The sequence below is a fragment of the Geotrypetes seraphini genome, chromosome 8 (genome assembly GCF_902459505.1).
Source record: "Geotrypetes seraphini chromosome 8, aGeoSer1.1, whole genome shotgun sequence".
Classification (NCBI taxonomy): domain Eukaryota; kingdom Metazoa; phylum Chordata; class Amphibia; order Gymnophiona; family Dermophiidae; genus Geotrypetes; species Geotrypetes seraphini.
The window spans coordinates 188,889,614-188,912,096 of record NC_047091.1 but is presented as its reverse complement, the minus strand read 5'-3'; the positions used below and the strand labels follow the sequence as shown (position 1 = coordinate 188,912,096).

General features: G+C 44.0%; 1 protein-coding gene across 1 annotated transcript in view; it reads left to right on the top strand.

The window, feature by feature from the left end:
* Window positions 1-22,483, top strand: part of KSR2 (kinase suppressor of ras 2) — a 530,220-nt gene that overhangs the window by 275,395 nt on the left and 232,342 nt on the right. Inside the window, exons 7-8 of the mRNA XM_033953868.1 lie at window positions 536-605; window positions 15,005-15,088. Coding sequence (XP_033809759.1) covers window positions 536-605; window positions 15,005-15,088 — 154 coding nt within the window. The remainder of the gene's footprint in view (window positions 1-535; window positions 606-15,004; window positions 15,089-22,483) is intronic.

Here is a 22,483-nt window from a genome sequence, read left to right as displayed (position 1 = left end):
AACTTAAAGAAATGTGAAGTTAGAAGGCTGCATGTCAGCTAGGTTAGGAGTGGATAAGCAGGTGCTGTTACAGTATAGTTAATTGCTTCTTCCATAAACTTGGGAGATGAGCCAAGACAGAGTTGGGAGTGTGTTCCAGGGTTTGGGGGCTACTCGAGAGAAGACTTGGTGGGGGTGATGTCCTTTGGAGAGTAGCATGTGCTAATGGAACTTTTAACCCAGGACCTCTGCAGAGAAAGCCTGGGAATACCCCAAATGGTTGCTGCATTAAAATCTCCATTTGGCATGAGTCTACAGTGAATGGAAATTTTACTGAGGCTTAGTAAAAGGGCCCCATTAAAAAGTTGTAATGCATGTGAAAAATGTTTTAAGAAGTTGGGGAAAATGCCCAAAGTAAGAAATGAAAATTTTGTCCTGTGATTCAGTCCTATATTCTTTAGAGTACATTTTAATTTGTTTTTTTGTTACTGACGAATGGCTTATCTGAGCTTTCCCCTCACCACCTGCTTTTCTTTAATTTTTCTTTTTTTTACAGACACACTCTCAGTTCCTCGCTGGTCCCCTCAGATTCCCCGTAGAGATCTAGGAAATTCAATAAAACACAGGTACTGTATTCTGTTGTCGTCATGTGTGCAAAGTGTAGGCATTAGTTGATATTTGGACTGGTTAGCATGACCTTTTCGCTTAAGGCCCATTATTCATCCGGCCACTACCATTATATAAGAAAGTCAATGCTTGGCCATGCCCAGGTTCTGGCCTTGAATTTGCAGGTTTACAGAGCCGGCTGGTTAAGTGCAATATTCAGCATCTGACTGGCTATAAAGAAACACCTAAAGACAGGGCAGCCTTTTATCTGGTCCTGTTTCTGCAGTTAAGTTTAATCGATGAAATGCCAAATATCACATCTAACCAGAATTCCCCAAAGTGGCTGCTAACCTGGCAATCAGTGGCATTATCCAGTGAAGTGCAGCTGAAAAAGCCTGGTTAGGGACAGAAGCTTCTCCGGACCCTTACTTAACCGGTTAATGGAAAGAATCTCACTGCTAACGAATTATCATGGACATGGGGCAGAGGCAGTGGTGTAGCGAGGGTGAGAGGTGACCGGAGCAGGGCACTCTTCCCCTGCCCCCACCCGCGCGTACCCTCTCGTACCGTTAACATTTGCGGCATGAGCAGCAACCTCAACCTGCTGCTCACTCCAGCATCGGCTATTCCTCTGACGTCACTTCCTAGATGTAGGCCCAGGAAGTGATGTCAGAAGAAGAGCTGATGCTGGCATGAGTAGCAGGTTGGGGTTGCAGCTCGTGCTGCAAACAGTAACGAGGTATGGGGGAAGGGAAGGTGTGTGGTAGTGGGGGGGGGAAGAGGTGTACGAGAGCGGGCACCCTCAAGAAGACGGTGCCCAGGGATGGACCGCATTCCTCCCCCCACTCTCCTCCTTACTTTGCCACTGGGCAGAGGGCTGGGCAATTAGAACTACACCCATCTTTGCTTGTTGAATGGCTAATAACAAGGGTTCTAATACAATATCAAAAAGCAAAGGAGATAATGGACAGCCTTGTCTAACCCCCCTCTGCAAAGTAAAACGCTCTGATAAATTATTATTAATATACAATCTTGCAGCAGGGGAGCTCTACAATGTCTGAATCATTCGTATAAATCCTGAACCTATACCAAACCAATCTAATACTTGATACATAAAAGTCCACTCAACCCGATCAAAGGCTTTCTCCGTGTCCAAGGAGACAGAGACATGGGTATTCCTCATACAGATTGGGAATACAAAGTCTCTGCATATGCAGATGATATACTGCTTTATTTGAGAAATCCAGAAATTACCATTCCATGTTTGCTAGAGTTGATAGAGAAATTTGGAAAAGAACTATCACCCATTACAACAGACCCCAGAAAATTTTGCAAAACCTTCAGCAACCAATGTAGGGTCTATTTATATGAGTTATGCGTTTATCCCCAGATTTTTAAACATCATAGTTGCCATTAAATTTGATCACAGTTTTTCAAGTTGTACAGTACCTGGATATTTGGCACTGGGCACTGAATATCTGGGTATAATGCAGTTGCAAACGGTGTGCTTCGAGATGCTGGGGAGGAGAATAGGCACATCCTGTAGGCAGTTAGCCAGCGCCTCTCCTCTCCATGCGTCTTCTCTTCCAGCACCCCCCATTGATGGCTCAGGGCCCTGTCGATGTGATGATATCACACATATGCGTGACGTCATAGCATTGACGTCTGCACACTTCCGGATGCCTTGAGCCGTGGCTACCGTGTTTACTATGCCATGGTTTTGCGAAGTTTGCGAGACACTGTGCTGGAGGTTATCCAAGTATTACTTATATTCCCTTCCAGTACCCAGATAACTCACTGGACAGGTTTAGGACACCTGCTCCTAGCTAATAAATAATGACCTTTTAGCTTTTAGAAAGACCCCACTGAAAATAATGGAATTTGTATTTAATGATGTGCGCTAATGCACGTTAACACATATCAATGCATAGAAATAAATGTGGCAGCCTCCGCGTTTCTGTCTCATTGTTCATATGCTTCAACCTATCTATCTCAACCAGTTTTTTATATGAATAACTCGTCCAGCAGTAGCGGAAGAACCAGCAGAATAATTCATTCCATTTACAAGATCCTTTTAATTGTGTACAGTCATTTCCCTCTAAATGAGTATTTTGTTTAATCAGTTCCTAATCTAGCTAATTTAGAACATGCTTTCCTATATTTAAGGGAACCCTGCAGACATCTTAGAGGAAATTTGTAAAATCTGAGACATTAGGGCTTCTATTCTTAGGTGTTCATAAATTACCCCCATGGTTGGCATTTGTTTTAAATACTGGCTGTGGCATTTAAAGTAATCATGGATATTCAAGTGGCAGAGAGCAATGATATTCAGTTCCGAATTTATCCAGATAGCAACTGCAAAGAGTAGTAAGATTCCATGTTACCAATCCCAGCAGACACTGGAGTTTTCCTCCAGGAACTTGTCCAAACCTTTTTTAAACCCAGCTATGCTAACTGCTGTTTCCATATCCTCTGGCAACAAGTTCTAGAGCTTAATTATTCATTGAGTGAAAAAAAAATTCTTCCTATTTGTTTTGAAGCTATTTCCATGTAATTTATATCTCGTCCTCAGAGAAAGCTTACTCACTGTTTGTTGAATCTATCTTCAACACATAGGAGGGACATATCTGTTGAATTGGGGCAGAGCAATGCAGGATTTTCTAGACCTCAATCATATCCCCCCTCAGTCATCTTTTTTCCAAGCTGAAGAGCCCTAACCTTTTAAGCCTTTCCACACCACTTCACTCATTTGAGTGGAGCCCATTCCCTTTATCATTTTGATTGCTCATTGAACCTTTTCTAATTCCACTATATCTTTTTTGAGATACTGTGTCCAGAATTGAATGCAATTAAGGGAAGGCTGCATCATGGAGCAATTAAAGAGGCAGTATAATATTCTCAGTCTTATTAACTTCCCTTTCCTAATATATTCCTAGCATCCTGTTTGCTTTTTTGGCCGCCACACACTGGGCGGAAGACTTCAGTGTATTGTCTAAGATAATACCTAGATCTTTTTCTTGGGTGCTGACTGTAGCATCTGGTAACTATGATTTAGACTATTCTTCCCAAATGCATCACTTTGCGTTTGTCCACATTAAATTTCATCTGCCATTTGGATGCTCAGTTTTCCAATTTCCTAAGGGCTTCCTGCAATTTTTCATAGTCCACAACTCTGAATAGTTAGTTACAGTACAATAGGTGAGGCAAGACAGATGGGTTGTGTCCCCATGGCCACGTGCCATCTGCAGAAGGAATCCACTCTGGATTTTTTCTCTGTGCCTCTGCTTTATTTTACTGTGCTCCTTAGCTCTACCTACAGTTTTTCCCTTTTGCACGCGTGCCAGCAGGAATGTGTTTGTTCTGCTCTCTCCATTTTATTATTTTATTTGGTGTCTTTTCATCCTGTTTTTCAAGATTTCCTGTGCTCAGAGCGATTCTTCAGCTCTGCCTGCATTGAGTTCACACAGACTTCAGTCTGCAGCGGACAGGCCAATACCTGGTGGTTACTGTCAGTCAGCCTGCATTTACTTCACAGGATCTCGGGTCCGTCCCCATCTTTCTCCTTCTGCTGAACAATGGTTCAAGCGCAGGCTGTTGAGCATCCGTAGGAGATTCAGCTGTGTCTCGCAGGGTGCCAGCTGCGTCTTCTCACCTCCACCCATCCCTGAGCACGTCTGTCGGTCTGCAGGGGTGGAGGTGCAGTCAGGCATAGGGTCTGACTGGCAGCCCGTAGACCAGTGCTGAAGAGGCATTCCCAGCATAAGACAGTGATTCTTTGATTCCAGCTACTGTTAGAGAGCAGAAGCAGGCTGCAGCACATTACCAGCACGTATACAGTGAGTAAAGCCTGTCACAGCCTGTGAAATGAATCGGGAGAGAGATTTGAAAATTTAAGTTTTGAAGACTTCTGCAATACCTTCTATGTTCACTCACCTGAAAATCCTAAAATTATTGCAATTTTGGCACAAATTTCTTAGTGGTGGCCATCTTGGATTTTTAGCTATCTCTTTTTCTAAAGCTCCCTGCTTCTTCAAAACTGCAGATTTTGCCTCAAAACTTGTTGGGATGAAGTCTTAGGGCTCTCCTACTGTGAATTCTTTCCAGAATTGCGCAAATTTAGCGCCTCAAGAGCGTTCTTGTGCCACGTGCTGTGTGGTACAGCTGAGAGAGGCAGCAACGCCAACTTAGCCTCTCCCACGATTAAGCAGGTGACAAAATGCTTGACTAGCCCAGTGGGGTGGCCTTTATTTTTGGGGCTTGACATGGTTGCTAGCTCTGTGCGCCTGGCTACAGACCCTTCACAGCCTAAGAAACGTAAAGTTAAGTCATCAAAGAGTGACTCTACATTCCAGGAGCCTGAATTTATGAAACATTTGTGGAATGAGTTTCAAAGCCAGCGTTCTTCCCCTGCGCAGTCCCTCTACACCTCTAAAGCATCTCTCAGTGGTGTTGCTTCTATGGGTACATCCTCAGCTCAATCAGCAGCTGTTCTTGTGCTGCCTGATCCTGATCTGGGAGATCGTTATGATGACCAGCTTGTTGACTGCTTATTTACAGGCACAGCACTTCCCAGGATAGGGGTCCAGGGACTGTCAGCCGTATCTTTGGACACTTCTGAGGTTTTGGAACCTGAAGACAATCCCACGGTTCTGCGTTTATATAAGTCTGCGGCTTTGCCGGTTCTTATTTCGGAGACTTTGCAGGAGTTGAGTTTAGTCACTCAGCTGGCTCTGCCCACTTCTTCCTCCTGGCTTTGTGGTGTGCGCTTTCAGTCTGCTACCTTCCCCTGGCACCCTGATATGAGTGTTTTAATCTTGGAGCAGTATGACTTTCCGGAAGATGCTCTTAAGATAGCAAGGGCCATATCTTGCTTGTATCATAGTAACATAGTAAATGATTGCAGATAAAGACCTGAATGGTCCAACCAGTCTGCCCTGTAATCACATGCATTACAATTTCATGATTATATTAAAATGCCTTTTTCCTTTGTTATTTCTGGGCCTTAGACCTTACAAATCTACCCGCTGAAGCTCACACCAGCCTATCCAGGCCAATCAGAGTGTTAGGTCCCTTCACAGTGCATCCCAGGATGCACCAAGAAGGAGGCCCAAGGCCCTGATTGGCCCAGATACTTAAGGCCCCTCCCATAGGAGGGGCTTAGGGTCTCCAGGCCAATCAGGACCTTAGGCCTCTCCAAAGTGCACCCAGGATGCATCGGGAAGGGGAAGGCCCGTTATTTTGAAAAGGCGGGCCTGCTGGCAAGAGGGCATGGGCATCCCTTTTGCTGGCTTCTACAATGAGATATGAGGATGGGCTGGGGGGTTGCTTGAACTTGGGGGAGTTCCTGAGCTGATACCCCAAGCCCACCAGGGCTGTCTTTTGGGGTCTTGTTGGTGGGATGGTGGGAGGGGAATCTTTGTGTAGGGTAGGGGGGATCTAGGTGGCTAAGTGCACAACTGGGTTGCTGAGGCAGGAGGGAATAGGCATCCCTCCTGTCTCTCTGGGTGCGTCATTGTCGGGGGGGGGGGGGGGGTTGGGGACCTGAGGTTGTCATCGGTTGGGGGGGCAATGGCTGTGGTCAGGAGGGGTGTTGGCATGACTTTTTAAAAAATGGGGATTGATATTGTGTGTGGACACATCTAATATACTGGACTCAGAGAAGCTCATGAGTGGGGAATAGGCCGAAAAATTGGAGCACATAGAGGTAAGTAAGAAGGATGTCCTCAAACAGATAGACAGGTTAAAATGCGGTAAATCACCGGGCCCGGACGGGATCCACCCAAGGGTTCTGAAGGAACTAAGACAAGAAATAGCGGGCACAATCCAGCATGTTTGCAACCTATCCTTGAAAACTGGTGAGGTACCAGAGGACTGGAAATTGGCGAATGTCACACCTATCTTCAAGAAGGGATCGAGGGGTGACCCCGGGAACTTCAGGCCGGTGAGCCTGACTTCAATTATAGGGAAGATGGTGGAAGCTATGATCAAGGACGGCATTTGCGAGCACATCGAGAGGAATAGCCTACTGAGAACAAGCCAGCACGGATTCTGTAAGGGAAGGTCGTGCCTAACGAACCTTCTGTACTTCTTTGAGGGAATAAGCAGTCGGGTGGACAATGGGGAACCCATAGACATCATTTACCTCGATTTTGAAAAGGCTTTCGACAAGGTGCCACATGAAAGGCTGCTTAGGAAGCTGTGGAACCACGGGGTGGGAGGGGATGTGCACAGATGGATCAAGCACTGGTTGTCGGGTAGACTGCAGAGGGTCGTAGTGAAGGGCCAATATTCTGACTGGCGGGGAGTCACAAGCGGTGTGCCACAGGGATCGGTGCTGGAGCCGTTACTCTTCAACATATTTATCAATGACCTGGAAAAGGAGGCAAAGTGTGAGGTTATAAAATTTGCAGACGATACCAAACTGTGTGGCAGAGTTAGGTCTAGGGAGGAGTGTGAGGACCTGCAAAGGGACCTGGACAAGCTGGAAGACTGGGCAAACAAATGGCAAATGCGCTTTAACGTGGAAAAATGCAAGGTCATGCATATAGGGAAAAAGAACCCGTTGTTCAACTACAAATTGGGGGGGGAGGCATTGTTGGGAGACAGCAGACTTGAGAGAGACTTGGGTGTGCTGGTGGATGCATCACTGAAGCCATCTGCACAGTGCGCAGCAGCCTCGAAAAAAGCCAACAGGATGCTAGGCATCATAAAGAGGGGCATAACAACCAGGACGCGGGAAGTTATCATGTCATTGTATCGAGCGATGGTGCGTCCACATCTGGAATACTGCATTCAGTATTGGTCGCCGCACCTCAAGAAGGACATGGCGGTACTTGAGAGAGTCCAAAGGAGAGCAACGAAACTGGTAAAAGGGCTGGAACACTGCCCATACGCCGAGAGGTTGGATAGGCTGGGGCTCTTCTCTCTGGAAAAAAGGAGGCTCAGGGGAGATATGATAGAGACCTTCAAGATCATGAGGGGCATAGAGAGGGTGGATAGGGACAGATTCTTCAGACTGAAGGGGACAACAAGTACGAGGGGGCATTCGGAGAAAATGAAGGGAGATAGGTTCAAAACAAATGCAAGGAAGTTTTTTTTCACCCAAAGGGTCGTGGACACTTGGAATGCGCTACCGGAGGAAGTGATCAGGCAGAGTACGGTACAGGGATTCAAACAGGGATTGGACGGATTCCTGAGGGATAAAGGGATCGTGGGATACTGAGGGAGGAGCTGGGATGTAACACAAGTATAGAAAGCTAACCAGGTAATAAGTATGGAAACCCAACCAGGTCGTGCATGTGCAAGACCGGAGGGTTAGGACTTCGATGGGAAGATAGGACTTCAATGAGAAACCAAGGTGGCAAGGGAGCCCCTTCTGGTGATTCAGACAGGTCGTGACCTGTTTGGGCCGCCGCGGGAGCGGACTGCCGGGCAGGATGGACCTATGGTCTGACCCGGCGGAGGCACTGATTATGTTCTTATAACACATGCACAACATCTGTGTCCATTAGGTTTCCTGCCCCTCAGCTGTTTGAGCTTCCACTGCCGGCTCTGTGCATGTGTGAGAGTCGTTCTCATAGCGAATCAACAGCAGGATCGGAAGGGGATTACGCTGAACCGCAGCTCAAATCATTTGCATGCAAACTCGTTTGAGCATCAATCGCTCTTTTGGAATCGGCTAAAAATTGGATTGCAGCGGACCCACACAGCATTACCGACCCTGCTTAGTGCATGTACGGTAGTCCAGGGCAGATGGGAGGTGGCCTTTGTAATCAAGATTTTGAATTTGATACAAGGTGAGACTGGAAGCCAGTGTTTGAATTTTAATAGTGAGGTGACAGGGTCAAAACAGTGAGAGTTGTGAAATAATTTAACAGCTATGGACTGGGTAAAATAGGGGTGTTTTAAGGAATAAAGAGGAAGATGGATGTAAAGAGAGCTAGCTCTAAGCTCATCTACCCAAAATACCTGGATTACTGCTGATAAGGGGGAAGAAAAAGACCATAAGCATTGTTCCAGTTCTGACAAGGGAATATTGGTTGCAAGTTGTCGGCCTCCCATCAGATCCCAGAATCAAAAGATGCTGAAATGTCACCCTGGGGCTCCTTTCTGGGCAGGATTCCATAGAATCTAAACAAGCAGTATCTCTGCATCTTAAAATGGCTGTCTGGATGTATATTTTTCATGAGGAAGCAAAGAAGCATTTTTTTTCCACATTCAAGGTTTGTCATGCAGTCTTGTGAAAACTTTTGTCCCTTCTTTTTCACTGTGGCCGAGTTCCCAAAACATATCCATCAACTAGGAAATACAATGAATGAAACTTCTGGGCTCTTTAAACTGAGGCAAAAATGATTTTCTCATCTTTCCATTAATCTTCAGTTTAGCAGGCTGTAACAAAGAGCAAGATATATTATGTTTAAATCCTTTAAATCACTGCCCAGCTTTATCAGACAGAAAGAAACATTAGCTTTTGTCCTTTGTATGTCATATTTCTAGATTGCCTGATTAACCTTAAAATCAGCTGTTCGTGGTACGATACTGGGCCAATCATTCAGCTTTGTCAGACATGAAAACCCAATGCAACCTTTCTCCTACCAAATCATCAATCAGACAATTGTGTGTGAAATACGTCTTGCATTTGAACACACGTGAAATCTGGCATCCCACTGGCTTCAGATGTATTGGCTAACATTATTTCTCCTGATGTGATTTTCACTGCTATCCACTTTTTTGGTAGCATTTTCTGTAGCAAAGAATGATAGCTATAAGTATTTTGTTTCACTTTATTAAGCACTTTTTTCATCCGTAACATTCTCAGTTCAGCATTGCCTCATGCAGTTCAGAGCAGACCACCCCAAGATCTGCTTGATTTAAATTTCCACTAAGCATACCCCCTGTTTTACGAAGCCGCATGGCAACAGCCCTGAAGCCCTTTAAATTTCTATGGGCTTCAGGGCCATTATCGCAGCGCAGCTGCTAGTGTGGCTTCGTAAAACAGGCTCATAGAGGGGACTATTTTCAAGGCAAAATTAGATTATTAGCTAGAAATCATCCTAAATCTAGCTAGTTAACTCTTAGCTGGTTTTAGGCTTGACATTTGGGCAATGTGCCATCTTTAACTGTATTTGATATTCCACAAAGTAATTGAATACATCTAAATGGTTTACAATGTTAGACAGGGAAGTCACATTTGTTAAAATTGCCTTTATTCCAACAAAAATCAAGGCAATGTACAGGTAAAAAATAGTAAAATAATATAGTTAGAAAGGAACTCCATATGAAATAGAAGAAAGCAAAACAATCCATAAGAAATGAAGCAAGACAGTTCACAATAGGGCCAGATTGACAGGGTAGGTGGTCAGAGGATGGAAGTCCAAATTGTAGTCCCGACTCAGGGGCCTGTAGTACTTTAAAACAAAGTAATCGTACATCAGGAAATGTCCATAAGAAATGAACATAGACTTGATAAACAGAGGGGGACAAAACAGCTGCTGAAATTGGCTACAGGCATAGGAGAAAGCAATGTAGTTATTCAGAATTCAGTCTGGGTGAAATAAAATGACATATCAGAGCGAATATAAAGAGGAAGCCCATTCCAAACTAGAGGGGCTACATCCTGAAATCAGGAAAGGCCTGAGAGCCAAGAAGTCCCCAAGTGCCTGAGATTACATGCAGGTTCTTGGGTCAATGGTGACAGTCTCCCACTGCAGTTGCCTCTGCTCTCTCATCCATGGAAGGGAGAGGCCAGATCCAGTCTTCACTGGTGGCAGTCCATATGGAATTTGGTAAATGGGATACCCTTGGAGACTCTGGAATGAGTTATCCTCACTGAGGACACCAGCCTCGTCTGCTGGAGGCTCATTGCTGTGGAGAGATAGAAACATATAGAAACATAGAAGATGACGGCAGAAAAGGGCTATAGCCCATCAAGTCTGCCCACTCTGCTTACCCACCCCCTGTCTATGCCCTAATGACCCAATTTCCTTATCTTGACCCTCGTAGAGATCCCACATGGGTATCCCATTTATTCTTAAAGTCTGGCACGCTGTCTGCCTCGATCACCTGCACTGGAAGCTTGTTCCAATGATCAACCACTGTCTGTGAAGAAATACTTTCTGGTGTTGCCATGAAATTTTCCGCCCCTGAGTTTGAGCGGGTGCCCTCTTGTGGCCGAGGGTCCCTTGAGAAAGAAAATATCATCTTCCACTTCGACACGTCCCGTGAGGTACTTAAATGTTTCGATCATGTCTCCCTTCTCCCTACGTTCCTCAAGAGTGTAGAGCTGCAATTTGTTCTGTGCACATCTTTACTGTAATGTGGCCTCCAGAATTGCACACAGTACTCCAGATGAGGTCTCACCATGGCCCTGTACAACGGCATTATGACTTCAGGCTTTCGGCTGACGAAACTTCTATTGATACAACCCAATATCTGCCTTGCCTTAGATGAAGCCTTCTCCACTTGATTGGCAGTTTTCATGTCTGCACTGATGATAGGGGTGGAATGGTCTGTCATCTACCTGAAGAGCAGAACCATCAGAAAGCCCTGATTGGTGGCAAAGCAGCAGGGCGTTCTTACTCCAAATGTAACAAGTACTCTCAAGCTGTTCTTAATTGCTGATATAAAACATAGTGAAGACTTATCTGTGGTGTGAAGGCTTGTCTGCTGCTTTATACAGGCTTCAATTCCCACGCCCTCCAACGTTTCGCCAAAAGGCTGCTTCAGGGATTGGGAGGGATAATCTGTAAAATAAAAGCCACACATTAGCATTCAATATCTCGGAGACTGAAGAAAAAAGTAAGCAGCACTCCATTGCGTGACTGGTGACTGGGGATTGCTGGACTTTTGTGCTGTAGGCTTTCCTAAGCAGTGCTAATATTGAATTTATAGCAAGCACGCGTTTTGATGATTACAGCTACAAAAAGAAGAGCATATATTTCCTACTATTACTGGACTCCTTCGCCTAGGGCCCAATATGAACTATGCACGCTGAACTGCGTATAGCAGCAGCCAAGTGTGAATGTATTTTTCATGAGTTTTTCACATTTTTTATTTATGGCACGTTTGTGCACTGTAATTCACAACAGGGGTAAGACCAGGGATGTGACACCTCCTGAGTGGGTATAAAGAGTGTCAGCTGGCGTGTTGGTCTGCCCCCATCACATTTAATTTCTCTCGCATTAATATTGGAGTGTGTGGACCTTTGTCCTTGGCTGCTGCTATCTTCACTTTATCTGTGAAGAATTTTTGCATTTCTTCTGAGTGGGTTTTTACACTTGAAATCAATATCATCTCAGCCAGTCCTATCAATTCATACAGCCCATACCATCAAAACAGGATCTCACACACTTCTAGTCACTAAAAGGGTAATTATTCATTCTAAGTTTCAAGTTTTATTAATGCTTGATAAATCGCTTATTTAATTTCTTAAGCGATGTACAGTTCAAATTAAAAAGTGGGCAGTGAATACAATAACATAAATTAAAACTTACTAAGTAAGACACACATGAGTCGTGAGGGGTAGGAGGAGAAAGTTACAATTTCTTTGCAGAATATGAAAAACATGGAAGGGAAGTTAACACAAGGAGGAGTAAAATTTAAAAAAATGAGCCAGAGAAAAAAAATTCTAAATCGGTGGGTCATAGATTAAATGCATCTTTAAAAAGGTAGGTTTTAAAAATTTTTTTGAAGGATACGAGGTCCTTTTCGTCTCTTATGTATTGAGGTATAGAATTCCACAGAAGAGGGGCTGTAGCCGAAAACATGTCCTGTCTTCTGGTTCCTATTATTTTCAAGGATGGAACTGTTAGCAGACTATAGCATGGAGGATGTTTTAGCCCTATATTAAGAAAAATGAAATTTTTATACTATATAGGATTATAAGATTTTATTTATTTATTATTATTAAAAAATTTATATACCATATACAACTATGCAGTTTCCAAATGACATACATAGAATCTTGTTTCCCTCCGATTGTCACGTATAACAGACATATCAAGACAACATTATTAATCATCCCTGTTATAGGGATAGAGCACAAATCCCCCTTGCCCAGTAGCACCCCTTCCCTGCTCCCCTGTCTAGCAGTAGCCCTTCTTCCTTCTTTCTACCTCCCCCTTGTCCAGCAGCACCCTTTCCCTGCTCTCCCCTGTCCAGCAGCACCCCTTCTCCTTTCCTTTACCTCCACCCTGTCCAGCAGCACCCCTTCCCTGCTCCCCCCTGTCTAGCAGTAGCCCTTCTACCTTCCTTTTACCTCCCCCCTGTCCAGAAGCACCCCTTCCCTGCTCTCCCCTGTCCAGCAGTAGTCCTTCTCCCTTCCTTTTACCTCCCCCCTGTCCAGCAGCACCCCTTCCCTGCTCCCCCCTGTCTAGCAGTAGCCCTTCTACTTTCCTTTTACCTCCCCCCTGTCCAGCAGTACCCCTTCCCTGCTCACTGACTTGCGGTGTACACATGCGTGGTAGCTACAGTGGTGCCTTTTCCCGGCTCGGTTTGCCGGCTGTTATTCCCCCTATATGCGGTCGGTGCCGAGAACAGCTGGAGGAAGCAGCCCGTACGGGCATTGGGCCAAGTCAGCCATAGGTGAGTTTCTGGGCGGCAGGTGACCGGCATCTGCAATGCCTCTTCCTTTGTCTGTTGCATGTGGGAAGCTCCTGTTCCGCCCTTCCCTTCCTGAAATGAAATGGAGACCATGGGTACTGTGATGCTGTGGGCTGGGGATTGAGCCTGGATCTAGCTTTTTCCTTTGCGGTATTGGGCTCTAGAACTGTGTTTCGGCTCCTTGCATCCTGAGGCAGGAACGTCACAGTAGTACCCCCATCTCCCTTTCCAGCATCCGCTAGGCAGGGCAGCCTCAGGGCTTTTGCTAGGCCGGCCCGCCTCGCATTATTGAAGTGGGTTAGCCTAGCAAATGCCCCGCAGCTGCTGCCGCTGCTGGTCAGTCAGAAATCAGCCAGCATTGGAGATTGGGACAGGAACGTTGCTGGGGAAACCGCCGTACGCGTCGCTAACTGCCTCAGGGTTTTATCATGGCGGATTACAAATATAAATTCACTTTTAGTTGCATCACCCAACGCCTAACTTTAGGTGACCTGTAGAAAATTACCCCTTATACTGTTTGTTTGTTTGTTTATTTATCCCCCGCCCTTATCCAGGGCGAGTTATATAATTACATACAAAATAAGACACACTTACACACCAAATATAAAATGACATGTAACAAAGAAGCACCACAAAGGAATTGGCTAAAATACCTAAATCCTGGGTGGTAAGTCTGACCAAACAGTCACTCAATGGGAGAGAACAAGCTTTAGAATAGTGGACATCAGTATGAGCCCTTCGTATATAACGACAACCTTTGACTCAGGCAAAAAAGTCACTTCAACGATGAACATCATTATAGCGAAGCCTAAAATACTTCCGAATTAAAAATGTCATTTGTATATCATTTCAGAGAGATCCCTCATGCCATATGCTGCAGTGAGGAGTTTGGCCAGAGCGATCCACCCCCCTTGGACCTTGCAATGTGAACCTGATCTTAAAGTTCCCCCCTCCCCCCGAGCTCCTTACTCTTCTCATTCACTATCCATTGAACAGTTTTATAGGGCTGGTGCTTTAACTCTGCCAGATAACTAGGAAAAACCCGATTCACCCCTGGGTTCCACTTACCTCTTCCTATCTTAACCTCTCTTTTATTAACTGTGGCAGGATAAGGGTTAGAAAATCAGGGCTCATTTGCACGGGTTCAGGGGTAACCCAATGATCACTTTCCTGTATCTGGTGGTTATAGACCAGACATGGGCAGCTTGAGGGCCGGAATCCAATCTGGTTTTCAGGAGTTCCCGAATGAATATGCATGAGATCTATTTGCATGCACTGCTTTGAGTGCATATTCATTGGGGAAATCCTGAAAACCCAATTGGATTCCAGCCCTCAAGGACCGGAGTTGCCCTTGTCTGTTATAGACTAAGAGTGTATTCTAGAAACAGAGAAACATGATGGCAGATAAAGGCCAAAGGGCCCATCCAGTTTGCCCATCCGCAGCATCCACTATCTTCTCCTCTCCCTGAGAAATCCCCTATGCCTGTCCCATGCATTCTTAAATTTGTCCGGGTTTTGAAAAGCTTCTACCTTGGGACTGCGTTGGGCGTGCATCTGCACATGCGCAGATGGAACACGGTGACATCGTGATCATGCCCTCCTAATGCAGGCCGAGAACAGGTTGAGCAGAACGTGGTGGGCTGTAGGTGGGGCTCATTTCTTGTACATTAATTCAAAAGAGATATTTAAAAGTCTCAGTCATATCCCCCTCTTCAATATACATATTGAGGTCTATAGTGCCAGTTACGTGTGTGACTTAATTGCCTGAAGCAGGATTTGTGGTTATTTTCTTCACTCTATGTTCTGTGTTTATATTCAGGTTTTCCACCAAGTATTGGATGTCTCAGACCTGCACCGTCTGTGGGAAAGGAATGTTGTTCGGACTGAAATGTAAAAACTGCAAGTATGTACACACTATTGAGCCTTTTTCTTTTTCTTTTGTAAGAGAAGTGGGGGCTCCAGAGGCCTTTGTGCTTTTCCCTCAGCAGTGTATACTTTTGGAGATGCAAACTGCCATCTCTGAGGTTTGAGGTTTTGCAGAGTCCATAGAAATGTGCAAGCTGAGGGAACAGAAGAAAGAATATAACTCCCGGCAACATGGAAATCTTTCTTGTTTGAGGGGGATTTTTGGTCTGCTGGGGGAGGGAGATGCAGGATTATGATAGTACCTGTCTTTCTCATTATAAAGTCTTACATTTCCAGAAGTACCACCTGCTTTCATCTGATCCTCATCTCTTCCTTTTGGGGGCATTTTTCAAACTTCTGCAAGTATTTACTTGTTTGGAAATACATTTCCTTGCAGATTTTACACCAAAAGAAAATTATGTTCCCTTTAGAAATTTTATAGGATAAAAAAGTACCCTTAGGAATCTGCACCTTTTTCTGCAGGTAATTTTCTCTTAAAACAAACATTTAGTTTTGAAAATGCAAATCTATGCATGTTTTGGCACCCCTCACCTTATCATTTATCCAGTGAAATAGCTTTTTTAAAGTTGCATCTTTGAGCATGGTATCCTTCCAGGTGAGATGTACGTGGAAAGCTGAGCACAATGGAATGGTTAATTAGAAACTCGTACACTCAATCTCACCAAAATGAACCACAGTGTTCCTTGCAGCTGGTGTGCAGGACTCATCTTCATCTGTCAGAAGATTTTCTCAGCTGCCCCACTGTTCAAAGGTTGCTAGTTTTGTGATTTCACTACCAGTCCCCATTCCCTTCATACATTACTTACATTCTGTTGTATTACATTCAACAAAAACAGAAAAAATCCCCACAATAAAATATTCACCAAGAAAAGTAGGGATGGAAGGTGCAGCCACTGAGGATAATAGTCTGATGAAATAGTTTATTGCAGCATATAGTATGGACCCAACACAATTTGTGTTTTGGCTCCAGAAGAGCCTGCCTCAGGGGTCACAATGATTATTTCATTTATTCTTGGACAAGCAGGCAGCATATTCTCACATGTGGGTGACGTCATCCACAAAGCCTGGTAAGGACAGTGCTAAAAGTGTACTGTCACTTTAAACTTCTTAAGAAGCTTCGAGACTGCCCAAACTGCACACGCGCAAGGGCCTTCCTGCCCGACATTGGCTCACGGTTCCTTAGTTCTTCATTTTTCACAGAGTAAAAAAGTTATGTTTGGACTCCGTCTATATGAGTTGCCTTCCCATCAACATTTTTGTGGCCTTTTGGCTCGTTTTCTTTTACCTTTTATTATTTTTACTGTTTTATTATTTCTTTGTTCTTCATTCTCTGTATCTGCTATATCTGTAGGGCGTGCTTTCTCATTGAGGTCACCCGCCCCTCAATACCCTGCAGTACCACTGATACTGGCTGTTGAGCCAACGGTACTGGTGCAGTCCTTCCAGGACCAGCTTAAGGTGTTCTTCCAACGAGAGCTAGCTGTGCTGTTTAAAGTACATGCAGCACCAATGCTTGCATTGACTCCCTCGGTACCGGCTCAACCTGAGCATGGTGCATTGAGGCCCCAAGGTACCGGACCTATCTCCCAAGTAAATATTGAAGGACATTGAGATCCTGCCAGACTGATCATCGGTCTCCTAGTAAATCCAAGAGAGCATAGCACGGTACAGGTTCTCATTCACCTTGTTGTAAGTCAAGATCTACAAATTCTCGACGACAAACTTCTTCATCTTCAACTGACCGGTTCTGACATCATCGCAGGAGTTCTTCTCGACATTCTCACCATCATCATACTCCCCAGACTAAAAAGCATCCATCTCCGTCTTCTCTTTAAAGAGAGTCTCCTGGAGTTGGAGAGGATGATTCAGATCTCCCTGTCCAAACTGATTCTGATCTGTAACCCATGTTGTCTGCTCCAGAGTCGTATGGCATCCCATCAGATCCATATCCTCTGATTTCTCATTCCATGGCCTTTCTTTTTTCTCTCTTCTTCTTTCTTTCCACAGCCTTCAGGTTTTCTATTAAAGTTTAGAATTGGGTACAGGTTATGATTATGCTAAAATAATCCAATAAAGCATTACTCCTAATAATGAGCATTGCCATCATAATTTGGAACATGATGCATGAATGGTATCTCAGAATGTGATAGTAATACTTTTACATCAACAAAAAAAGGAAGTTCAGGACCCACCATTGAATATTACGGTAAGAATCAATCTCATGTTGTTATTAATTCCCTGCAGGCATTGACCAGCCAAATTTGTATTATTTTTTTATACAAAGCTTTAGTATTTACTTGTTTCTTTATTTTTTTTATAACATTGTTCCTGATTTCCATGTTAGTAATCTTGGTAAGGTACAACTTTATCTGTCATGGATCTACATAGCCAGAGACTACGATAATAATTAATTAGAAACAGATAATATGCCTTCAACTAGGCATAATAGCAGCATTTATCTGTAGGTGATCACACACACACACACACACACACACACACACACACACACAGAGCTTATGTGTAATGGGTTAAAATTGAACAATTGCATTACAGTTTATAAATGTGAATAAATAATAAATACAAACAAAAACATAGTTCAAAGGGGATGGATATTTATTAGGCCAAGGCCCTCAAAAATGTCATTTTATTTGTTTTAGTATTTATATACCATTTATGGCCTAACTGGTTTACATTCAGGTACTTGAGCATTTTTCCCTATCTGTCCCAAAGGGCTCAAACTCTGTCTAATGTACCTAGGGCGATGGGGGATTAGGTGACAAGGAGCAACATGGGATTGGAGGCTGTAGCTGTAACCACTGTGCCACACACTCACCAACAAATGTTATTCCAGTGCAGTAGGTGAGACATTCTAAATAGATGGGTAATATCCCATAGCCGTGTGCATCTGCAGAAGGAATACACTGCAGATTTTTCCTCTTGCCTCCGCAGGGGCATACCGCTGCAAATTGCCTCGTGGATCATGGTGATGATAGATTCCCGCCTTTGGGGCTGGGGGAGCCCACTACAGTTTTTGTCCTGTTTAGGGGTTTTGGACACCCTCTCATTGGAAATTGTCAATTAACTGGTTGGAGCGCAGAGAAAGGGAATAGATTTTGTACAAATGTAAGGAAGTTCTTTACCCAGAGAGTAGTAGAAATCTGGAACGCTTTTCCAGAGGCTGTTATAGGGGAAAGCACCCTTCAGGGATTCAAGAAAAGGTTGGATAAGTTCCTAAGGCTAGACTCAAATAGGGTACTAATCTTTGACCTAAGGGCCGCTGCATGAGCGGACTGCTGGGCACAATGGACCACTGGTCTGACCCAACAGCGGCAAATCTTATGTTCTTATTTCTTCAGTCGAAGATCCGAGCCCGGAAGCGAGGAGCTCGACACTCTGGTGCAGCCATGGCCTCAGGAGATTCTCCTATATGTCTTCCTTGACAAATGTTAGGCTGGGTCCTTCGGTGGATGGCAGTCCATCCGGGCCACTGTCATTCTGGTGGCTCCAGATTGGCCTTAGGAATCACAGCCTTTGGCGAGTGCCCATTCGTACCTACTCACGCAAGGTCTGGTGTGCATAGAGGATCCTAGTCACTTTGCTCTTATGTCATGGCTCTTGGAGTGCAAAGGATATTCTTCTATGGTTAATGATACTCTTCTCAAGTCTAAGAAGTTGTCCACAGTTTCTGCTTACGCCAAGGCATGGAAGGCCTTCCAACATTGGTGTGTCCAGGCCCAGGTGATAAAGTTCTCACTGTGGCATCTCATAGGGTTCAAGTGCTGGGCTCTCTTGTTTTAGATCATGGGATCGTCAGTCCTCGTTGGTGTCTCATCCTGATGTCACTAGATTTCTTAAAGGGGCTCTTCATGTCAGTCCGCCGATTAAGCAACCTTTCCCTGCCTGGAACCTTAACCTGTGCTGTCTGGCCTTACCAAGGCTCCTTTTGAGCCACTTTGAGAGGCTTCCCTGTTAGGCTTGATGCTCAAGACCATTTTTCTGATTGCCATTACTTCAGCGAAACGTGTGTTGGAACTACAAGTTCTTTCTTTCTTAAAAGTTTTATTTTCTACTGAGACACCCGTCCTGGCTCAAATTGAGAAACTCTTTGCTTTGCCTACCTGCTCTCAACTTCCTCCACTCCTTGAATCACATGACCTGGTGATTTAAAACCTGCACAGTTAAGAGTGATCTCTTTCAGTTTGGTGAAGAAGAGCTCCGCTCAGCTGATAAGTCCCTCCTATATGTGCCCTTCTCTTTAACTGCCAACTCCAGACTCCATCCCTTCTGCCTTGCTGTGCCATATGCTTGGAACAAGCTGCCCAAATCCATACGGCAGGCTCCATCTCTGGCAGTGTTCAAGGCCCAGTTGAAAGCCCACCTATTTGAGAGTGCTTTTGACTCCTAACTCCTCTCACCTCACCCATCCCCAACCCTGTATGTCATGTCTGTCTGTCCAAGTTAGATTGTAAGCTCTTCTGAGCAGGGACTGTCTATAAATGTCAAAATGTACAGTGCTATGTAAGCGATTAGTAGTAATAGTAGAAAACTGTTTTTTCCGTATCTCGGAGACTGGGGTTTCCCCTTGGATGGTTCCTTCCCGCCTGCTGAAGGTGATTTTGGCTTTCCATGTTAATCAGGAGGTATGTTTGCCTGCCTTTCAGTCTACTGGTTTCATGACACAATCTTCCATGATGCCTGTTGAAGAGACTGGATATGTGTAGAATGCTTCGGTATTATCTGGAGGTCACTAATGAGTTTCGTCTCTCTGACCTTTTGTTTGTACTGACTCATTCAGTTAGGCGGGGCACTCCCGCTTCCAAGGCCATGATTTCCACATAGATCCATAGGGCCATTTTGTCAGCCTATTTTCTTTCTGGGAAACAGTTGCTTGTTTCCATCAAGGCGCATTCTACTAAGAGTGTGGCTTCTTCGTGGGCCAAAGCTAGAACTGTCTCCCCTGAGGAGACTTGCAGAACGTAAACGTGGTCTTCTCTTCACATGTTTGCTAAGTTTTACAAAGTGGATGTGGCAGCAAGACCAGATTCCGCCTTTGGGATCGTAAGGGTCGGCGCAGCAAGCCTATTCTAGCTTTTTGTGGACTGCTTTTGTTTGTCCTATCTGTCTAGAATGTCTCGCCTATTACACTGGAAAAAGATTATGTACAGTACTTACCCTGGTAAGCTCTTTTTCCAGAAGATAAGTGAGACATCCTAAATTCCCACCCAGTCTTTCTTGCGCCCGCCTACTGTTTCTGTCTGTTTATGCTTCTCCAAGCTAATTCTTGGATGCCTGTCAGTCCTTGGGGGCTGAGAATAATACTGTATATGTTTCCATTTTATATGGGAGTAGTTTCTGAGCTCCTTTGAAGCCTTTGTTGGTAGTTAACATTACTGTTTGATTTTATTTCAACAGTTTGTTTCTAAGCCTCTTGCTACAGGTGCCTCTATTTCACATGTATTGGATGGCTCTCAGTGCTTGGCTACTCATTGCAGGTGACGCTAAGGAACAGAGTGAAATACAGCAGAGGCAAGAGAAAAAATCCAGAGTGGATTCCTTCTGCAGATGCGGCTATGAGGCTATTACCCATCTGTCTAGAATGTCTCACTTACCTACTGGAAAAGAGCTTACCAGGGTAAGTACATAATCTCTTCATAATACTTAAAGACCACAGTTTTAAATGCTTGTGGAGTAGAGTGGTAGGGTAACCTAATGATTAGTGCAGTGGCCTGAGATGTAAGAGAGCTGGGTTCTATTTCCATTGCATCTCCTTGTGACTCTGGGCAAGTCATTTACCCCCCACCCCCTTTTATAAAACCATTCAAGAGGTTTTTAGCGCCGAGCCATACACCGAATGCTGTGAGCTGATCTGACGGTCTTAGAGCATCAGAACAATGCAGAGCATTCAGCGCACCGGCCAGTGCTAAAAACCTGTTGCGTTGTTTTGTAAAAAAAAAGTGGGGGGGTTAATGCTCCATGTCCCCAGATCAGTAAGTACCTTTGTATGAAGGTTCTTCCAAAAGTTTCCGCACTTTCATATTCTCACGGGAAATGGTTAAGGCAGGAGAAGTGGTTTGAGGGCGTGTTAGTAGGATGCTGGGAAAAATGTATCTCAAAACAGAGTGATTATGTGGAAAAGTGATATAATTTGCTTTTGAGATATTTAATAAATAGTGTTTAAAAAATAAAAGTGTATAATATGTAAACTGCATTGATAGCAACAACAGAAAGGCAATACAGGTACAAGATCCTTTATCTGAAATCCTTGGGACCAGGCATATTTCGGTTTTTGGAATTTTTTGGTTTTCAGAATTGGACAAGGCTTAATTATAGTTTTTGGTGGAATTCACTGTGTCATATGTATAAAATGGAAAGGACATTGGCCATTCAGAAAGGGAATTTTAAGAGGTTTCAGGAGATTTGGGAGCCATTAACAAAATATTGTAACGTTTAAAGAGTATTTTCCCCTTTAAATATGCACATCAGGGAGGGGGGAGCTGGGGGGTTGATAGGTTAAAGAATTTTGAATAATTGATATGGATGATTATTGATATTTTATGTATGGGCATTGTGATTGTTTAGAGGGGAGGGGGGATTAATTCTGTAAAGGATATTATAAGAATATTAAGTGTGATATTTGAGTATAAAATGTTGTATTTACTGTTACACTTATTGTAAGTATTGAAATTAATAAAGAAGTGGGAAACACTAAAAAAACATCACCCAAATATGGAACTGAGAAAAAAAAAAAAAGAAAAAGACAGACCATAAGACCATAAAATTGCCACCAAGCTTTTTTATTTCAACATAAGGCAAATATTAAAACACTTCAAGCACTTCATACACAAACTTGTTCCAAGCCAGACAGCTGATTAACCGTTTGGCTGTCTTGCCTGTTTAGATTGTAAGTAAGCTCTTTCGAGCAGGGACTTCTTTTCTTATTCTTTGTAGTAGTAGTAGTAAACTATGGTTCTGGAGCAATACCGTCAAATATAAATGAAGCTTTAACATGCTTCGTCTTTAGTCACACTTAGTTTTTAGTTACATGTTGTCTTAGACAAAAACATCTAACACGCATCATCTTCTGTCTGTATTTGGCTATCTGACAATGGTGCAGGAACAGTGGCAGTCTTTTTAAAGACTTCTTCTAATGTTATCTATCTAATTAACAAAGATTTATTTGATCGAGTAGACTGCCATAATCTCATGCTCACTCATAAATGCACTTTGTTCCATGCCACACATTTTCACCATATCAGCTACAGGAATTTTTTTCTCTGGTATTCCCAAGGTCTTTGTCATCACTACCATCCTCAGGCTTTTTTTTATTTAACACCAATTCAGCTATCTCATCATCACTGATGGAATGCACAAT